Source organism: Volvox carteri (genome assembly GCF_000143455.1).
Source record: "Volvox carteri f. nagariensis unplaced genomic scaffold VOLCAscaffold_1, whole genome shotgun sequence".
NCBI classification, from domain to species: Eukaryota; Viridiplantae; Chlorophyta; class Chlorophyceae; order Chlamydomonadales; family Volvocaceae; genus Volvox; species Volvox carteri.
In genome coordinates this window covers 2,358,993-2,366,930 of record NW_003307545.1, presented here as the reverse complement: position 1 = coordinate 2,366,930, position 7,938 = coordinate 2,358,993, and the positions used below count along the sequence as shown (strand labels likewise).

At 56.0% G+C, this 7,938-nt stretch overlaps 1 protein-coding gene across 1 annotated transcript; it reads right to left on the bottom strand.

The window, feature by feature from the left end:
• Nucleotides 1–164: 164 nt before the first annotated feature.
• VOLCADRAFT_86064 (uncharacterized protein) lies at nt 165–6,463 on the bottom strand (the record flags this gene model as incomplete). The annotated part of the gene is made up of 10 exons (XM_002945721.1): nt 165–247; nt 672–805; nt 1,404–1,462; nt 2,037–2,264; nt 3,200–3,268; nt 3,702–3,816; nt 4,063–4,214; nt 4,405–4,415; nt 5,358–5,383; nt 6,300–6,463. The coding sequence occupies 10 exons, from the start codon at nt 6,461–6,463 to the stop codon at nt 165–167; spliced, it is 1,041 nt and encodes a 346-aa protein (XP_002945767.1).
• Nucleotides 6,464–7,938: the final 1,475 nt, after the last annotated feature.

The following is a 7,938-nucleotide window of genomic DNA, read 5'->3' as shown; positions in this document are numbered from 1 at the left end:
TTAGGGTTTTAATAGTATGCGCCCCAGGGTCCGAGCAGCGACCGGCTACCCCGCCGGACGTACTTATGCGGTGCTGTCAAAGGCTGTCCCTGTGATTACAAGGTGGAACGATATCACCTTGCCGTCGACGCCTCCACTGAAGCTGTAGCAGCAGCTTCAGCGGGTTACCCCGACACCGCTGCCAGCTCCGCAGTTGTCGTACCCGTAAGGCCCAGATACTCCATATGCTTGGCGTTGGCTTCGTCGGCTGCGCAGGAAAAGAGCGGACAAAGGAGAGGGAGGGTTAGAAGTGCCAGGTCTTAATTAGATCGACCGGGTTAAGGCCGGGTTGCAAGGAAGAGCCACGAGAGGGTATACGACGAAGCCAACGCCACGGCGATTGAAGAAAAGAATATACCAGAGATAGACGGATGCTCCAAGACTATTCAGTGTTGCTCCCTCTTGCACATGTTGATGCGAGAGGAAGAGAAAGCATCAAAAACTCCAGTGCCGACCCACAAAAAGGTGTTCAAAGCACCCACAAATAGCCGATGTCGGCTGCCGGGAGCGACAGGATGAAGGGGAGGAGTTACTGTTTGACGTGACGAGCGTGACAAGCAGTCTCTCCCCTCCTCCCTCCCCCCCAACGTATCCCCCAAGCACCCACCACCAAACCGCACACGCGCCCCCACCTCGTGTGTCCATGAGGGCCATCCACAGCGGCGGCACGAACACGGCCAGAGCCAGAAGATTCACCGGCCCAGGGAAGCACGGGCCGCAGACCGCCCCTCCGGGGGGTGCGGGGGGCGGCCGCAACACGCGGTAGCTGTGCCGGTAGTGACAAACAAATGGGCCGATGGGTTGGGGGCCGGGCCGGGCCCGGGGCCGGGCGGTATGCAAGGACGGGTGCAAAAGGCATGACGGGTAGGTGTGTGAGTGGGTGTATTACAGTGGGCTGCAGGGCGCGGCGGGTGTGTGTGCTAAGGATGTATCGGTCAGCTATTGGATAGGTGTATCTGTGGTTGGGTATAGCTTACGCCGCAAAGGTAGGATAGATCGTGGGGCAGGGGGGTTTGCAGCCCCATGCGCCGTCCATGCGCATGGGCCTTGCAGGCAGGTTCCAGACGAACAGCGCCGCGTGGCTGTGGCTGCGGCTGTGTCTGCGGCTGTGTCTGCGGCTGTGTCTGCGGCTGTGTCTGCGGCTGTGTCTGCGTCTGCGGCTGTGTCTGCGGCTGTGGCTGCGGCTGTGGCTGCGGCCCACCCAGCCACGTGCACATGCACGGGTGCGGTCGGCCGGTCGGCCCTGGGGTGCCCACATTGGCACGCCTGGGCAAGGCCCCCGCACAGACACTTCCCCTTTTTCTGTACGCCATTACCCCCCTTCCGTCACAAACACGAGGTGTGACCCGTCCACCCCCCTTTACCTCTTCACACCGTGCAGGTGGTGGTCGGAGTGGAGGAGTACGTTAAACAACACGCCGTTCTGTTTGTTGGGGGGGAGAGGTGATGGGGCGAGGTAACTACGTTTTGCAGAAGCACATAAATGTTTGCCGACCTGCCAACGCCGGTGTGTGCGCGTATGTATGTGTGTTGGAGTGCGTGTGTTGTGTGCGTGTATGTGAACGTTACAAGTATCTGACCGGGCCTGATAACACCGGCCTGGGACTGCCGCCCAGCCCCAACGGAAAGACCGCCTAAGCTCTCTCCCGCGGACGGGAGAGGGGCGCGAGGGGGCCTCTGCTCCCCCCCTAAGCAGCCGAGAGCCGCAGGCCGCTAGTTCCGCTCTCTCATCCGGGGGTGGGAGGCGTCGCACGCACGCACGCTCTCACGAGTCAAGGTTCCGTCACGCGAGTTTGCGCACTGAGCCAATTTGTGTGCGTGTGTGTTTTTGTATGCGTGTGTGTGCGCGTAGGGAATTTAGCGGGCGGCAGCCCAGGATTCGGGATGTTGCAGCAGAAATCGACTGTACTGAAAGCTCTGTACGGCAGAGCTTTTCGCCGCCATCTTGCCGCCCCACCTCCAAAAAGAAAACAAAACTGGCCCCACACTATTCTCACTGTCATCCCCTTCTGCGTTACCTCCAGTGCATACAGCGAGTTCCAGCTTGTGTACGGCGTGATGGGTGTGTAGCGGCGTGAATTGCCCGGCATCGGCTGCCGTACAAGGCCGTAATGTAGAATGTAGTCAAAGACCGCCATGTAGACCAGCAGGATGAAATTAGAGGTCAGGTGTACGGCGATGGCTACTGGACCAAAAATGCCGTACATGGCGACCGTCAGTGCCGCCTGGGCCACAAGCCCCACCAGCGTACTGCAGGAGGAGAAAAATTACGTTGCACGCGGTACGGCCCCGGATTTTCCAAGAATATCAAGGCGAGTGCTTGATTAGGCTATGGTTGCACCTTTCACCGGTATCCCATGATACTGCCGATGACCGGCGATGCCCCGATTGGTGATGCGCCTGTCCTAGTAACGAGCCTCCAACCAGTTAGAATTGTCGCTACCAATATATTCAGCACAGACAGGCCAAATTATATCAAATTATAAATTATAACTGATAAATTTGTTGACCATAACAAAGAAAACCGCAAATGCAATCAGCATATAAAAGATTAATACATGCCACGCTACCTGCACTATAACTTCATGCTTTATTCTCGGCGACCAAATTGGACACATCGCCATTAAGACTCCTGTAACCATCATGGTTTGATGAACAACTACAATAACCACAAGGCTTGGATGTGTGTCGCGTGCTGCCCACCATCACCACCATAACCACCACCACCATCACCACACAGTCGTCCATATCGCCCCCACATCGGGGCGGCCGTATTTCTACCCGTTCTGGCGTCTTTCTGTCTTCCTACACTTCACCACGTGTACACCTCCAAAACTCCGGCTATTTCTTTTCCTACTACTACTACTACTACTACTACTACTACTACTGCTGCTGCTACTACTGCTACTACTGCTACTACTGCTACTACTGCTGCTACTACTACTGCTACTACTGCTGCTGCTGCACCAGTACTGCTACTACTACTTCATCTACTGGGATATTACTTGTTTTCGGACTTATTTCTTCCACCTGCATGGCGTGCTTCCCGCGGCTCATCAGTCTAATCAATAAACACACAGTCATACAGCCATTATAACACACAGCCACGCACACCTTGCGCTATATATACACACACATATACATACACACACTCACTCACTCGCCTGTTATGGGGGCTGAATTTCGACTTGCCTGCCCGGTTGCACTCCTGAACCGCCAGATGCCAGGCCTGCGGCAGCGGGTAGGTGGCGGGTAGGTGGCGGGTAGGTGGCGGTAGGTGGCGGGTAGGTGGCGGGTAGGTGGCGGGTAGGTGGCGGGTAGGTGGCGGGTAGGTGGCGGGTAAGTGGCGGTTAGGTGGCGGGTAGGTGGCGGGTAGGTGGCGGGTAAGTGGCGGGTAGGTGGCGGGGTAGGTAGCGGGTAGGGGGAAAGACGAACCACGAACGAGTGAAGCTGCTGCCAGGTCAAGAGTGTACCAGACGCAGAACTGACCAAAAGGCGTTCTTGAAGGCGGCGACCTCGGGATGACGTAGCGGGTAGGGGGTACGAGGAAAGAAGGCGAGGCGGGAAGCACAACCAACAAAATGCAAAATGCGTTACCCTCCACCCGCACTTCCCTCTGTCCTTCCCCCCATCCCCGGCGGCACAGAACCCCTCGGGCTCACCTCCTTGTAGCTGCCGGCGTAGTACGGCAAAAAGAACGAATAGAAGTCTTGGCCTTTGGGGGCGCATGTGTAGTCGGGGGGGGTGCAGACGTGCAGGTGGTGCTGCAGATGGGCCCTGTGGGTTTCGGGGTAAATATTGGGGTTTCGGAGAGGGCTAGCTGGCTGGCTTTGAAACGGTTTTGTTCCCGGAGAAAATTTGAAAGAGGGTGGGAATAGGCACACCCTGGTTTCGGAGCGAATGGTTTTGGAGCGAGTAAAGAGCGGGCGGGGTTCCGACGAGAACAGCACTGTACGTCAGCTTGTCGCAGTATAGGCATCTACCGCTCAACGGGACCTTACGTACGCCGTACATATGCCGTACCTGTAGTACGGGTACCACCAGTACAGCGCAAGGAACATCCACGCCGTCGCCAGGTGCACAGGGTTGCGGCTGTGGATGAGCTCGTGACTCGCCGCCATGGCGACGGAGGCGCTGGTCGCCAAGGTGTACGACAACAGCAGTAGCAGAAGCGGCTGCAGCGGCACCGTCGCGACGGTGGCGGCGGCGGCCATGGCAACCGCCAAGTGGGCCAGCACGGCCAGGGTGGGCACCAAGCGCGCAGCGAGATCATCAACGGCCGGCACCTGCTTTCAAAACCCCGCCACCGCAAAACACACGTGCGTCAGATGCCGTACATTGAATCCTTTGTGTTACCCTACTCACCTTGTCATGGCCTTGTGGCGCATAGGGGTGAGTGCTTACATGGGCAGTAGTGGTTAACATGGTGGGTAGGTACGGAAAAGAGTGTACGACATGTTGGCAGGAAATGCAGCCCCGGCGGTGGTCCCCGACTGTGTGTACGTGTACATGCAACCACTAGGACTTAACGCCGTGCCCATGCTGCAGGTCCTTCAGTCCTTGCCATTGTCCTTCACCCCTCCGAACCGGAGCACTGGGCGCTGGATGAGCAGCGGGGATGGCGGGGATGGCGGGGGGAGTTGGGAGCGCAGGGTTGCGGTGCCATGGCGGACGGGGAACAAGGACTGGAACTCAACCAATGGCGGGAAAGAAGAGAGGAGGAGTGGGGGAGCTAGAGGGGAGGTGGTGCGGAGACTTGGTATGGAGGTGTCGTGGACGGATGCAAGCGGGGGTGGATGGAGAGGGGAGCTTTCTTACTTTGGTTGTGGAAGGAAGCGGATCCTGGCGCTGCTCTCCAAGGAGCCCATCCAGCGCCGGAATGACGCAATGGAGCAGGAGGGGCCCCGATCCGATAATGAGGAGCCGCAACCACGCGAAGTTTGGGTCGATTGCAAAGGACTACCGTATGCAGTGTAGCATAAGGAATGAAGGGACGGGAAAGGGTCGCGCGAGATGTTGCTTTTTGTATTTGTCGTGGCAAAGTAGAGCGACTACAGGGAAATGCTGGAGGTTGCGCTGGTGAGAAGCTTCGGGAATTTCGGCATAAGGGCACCTTTTTCCCGGTGTTACAGAGAATCCCTTACAAAAGGCTACATCGCAAGTAGATGCCAAAATTGCCGCAGGCAAGCCTACTAAAAAATATTCGGTGTCAGAAGGCTCAGCGCTTTCAAACCTTTAGCTTTCAGATCTTCCGCTTTCAAACCTTTGTCGTATGGATTACCTAGCCCCAGGCGCGTGCACGCAATATTTGACCTTACCCCAGTACAGCTTGCGGTAGCAGCCGCTGCAGCAGTTGGCAGAATAAACGGCACAATCCAATGAAGGGCAGTGCTTTGCGCCAAGGAGCCAGCCTTGCTAGGCGGAAGCGCAGCGCTGGATGGCCCCGACACCTCGAGACACCGGACAATAGACACAGGGAATTTCCTAGATATCGGATCGCGTTTCAAGTATAAAGCGCAACGGTATGTGCGCGAGCTATGCAACCTTGGACAATTTAAAGCTTGCCGTTGAAGGCGCAATTGATAGGACGACATATTGAACGACTTTAGGCTTGAAAGAAGAACAAGGACAGACTTTGAGACGACGCTAGGTTAGGCTAGTCGAACTGTTGCAAAGTAACAAAACCCAAATGCGACCTGCATTAAGGGAGGAGCTTTGACACCTTTTCATATAGGTCCTATCACATATATCTATTCATCTGACATGGAGTGATAGGTAACCTGATTTTCACGTTTGAGACAGTGCTCGGGCCGAAACCTGTACTGCAAAACCTCGGGAAACCTCCGGTAACTGTCGGAAACCTCGAAATGCTGCAATTTGTTATGTCTATGCATGGCAAACGTCGTAAATGGGCCTTACGCGCCGGCTTAGATACCCCCTCAGATAGCTCTCAGGTCTCGTGATCACCCGACTGCCACCTAGCCAAAGGTCACACAGGCCTAGAGTTAGATCCTTTGTGACCTATATGTTTTTTGCTTGCAAGGGTTACAACTTGTATTCATGGGAGGGGGCTACAGAGGTATAGCGAGGTGTCACAGCATCTAAGGGTTTGCTGATTGGACTGTTCTGGGATAAGTGATTCGGGGGTTGTGGTCCAGCCATCAACTGAGGTGCCTGGTCTCCGCTATTCTGACATCATAAGTATGAAACTAAGCAGGGTTAAATACCATGCGTATGCTTTGAAAACAGATTCCGCGTACCGCGCTTGCCGAAAAGGCCGGTAACTAGTTTCAGTCTTTCCGGTGTTCCCGGACCTCTTTGCCGAAAACACGGAAACAGGTTTCGCAGAGTATCCGTTTCGGCCCGAGCACTTGTTTAAGAAGAGCACAAGCAGTTGATGGCCGTACGTTCTACCACCTTTCATTGTTAAATGCACAGTAATACTCAAACTCCCACCCACGCGGCCAGGAGAAGTCTTCATTTCGGACAACAGAGACATGCAGATTCAAAATGAGGATTTAATTGGGGTCTCAGCGTAGTCACGCCAGATTTTTAGCCTAGCCGGCCGCCTGGAGTCCCTGGACGGCAATGGGGTGGCAGGGTGTTCGGCCTCGACTTTTGAGGTTCTGCCGTTTTTGTGTTCTCCTTGCCCTTCTTGCGTGTTCCGGCTGCAATGGGCCGCATGACAGCTTGTTAAAAGCAAGGCGGCCGAGAACTTGGTGCACGTCGCGAGAAGGTTGTTCGGTGTGCCATCAATGCAAACGGTGCCTGTGTATAGTGGAAGGTGCAGCCCTGCGGCGGCACCTAAGGGCGAGCCTGGACACCGCGCAGTCGGTGGGGAGGGGTCGCAGCAACCCTGAGCACGGTGTGATGGTCACGAGCCGTGACCCGCACATGCAGAGGAACGCCCGCGGTCGTCATACTCTAACTTCTAGCCCTGCCCCGGGGGTACCGCCCGCAGGGCCGTTCCTGCTGCTGTCGCCAATATCTAGTGAAACACTACGCCCCGCGTATGCAGCCCCACGACCACGGCGCCCCCGTCCACCATTGTTCTGGAAAGGGCCCACCACTGCGACCCCTGTGCTCCTTCTCTGCAAGGTATTTGAGGGAGACCTTCTGCCGGGCACGGGCAAATTCGTCATCCTAATCGTGAAGAACACTGTCTGCAACCGAACGATCGCCGTCGCAAAGTAGTCGCAAAGTAGTGCCGGTGCAAAGCTACTAGGCCGTCTCTGCCTCGCATCGAAAACTCAATGAGGCAGTTAATGCGTGCGGAAATGAGCGCTTGCATCCAAGACACATCATAGCGCAAGGTGCGGTAGGTGTTTAACATCAACCCTGCCCAGCTCTGCTGCAGTCCCATGTGCGCCTCAGCCCGGATGAGCGTGTCTAGACCCGTAGCGAGCAAATCACTGATTGACAAAACGGCCATCAAGATGCTCGTAAAGCAACGAACCGGCACGGTCCGGATGGCCCCGCTGCGCCTGCTCCAAATCACGCCACTCTGGGAAGGATTTAAAGTTTAGCAGGACCAAATTGCTGACCCCTATGTCGACCGGCAATTCCGCAAGCACGCGTCTAGGGAAGGGGAAACGGGCCGTCTCCGAACACTGTTGGGTACGCGGGTCTTGAAATATCGGGACAAATACTCATCTCTGTAGCCCCGGGCTGCACACCTTGATTGCTCAGCTGGTTTGACAGCGCCGCAACTCCATCGCATGTACGCCGCTAGCAGCGGCCATCAGAACCAGAATCAGCTCCCGTAGGCTCATTGTTCAGGATCTATAGTGTGGTGTTTTTAAACCTAACACTCAACCCGATGGGTATTGCCGATTAGCCGTAAGCACAGCCGTCTAAATATCAGACAGCGCGCCGGATGGCGCGGGACCTGCTTTGTTG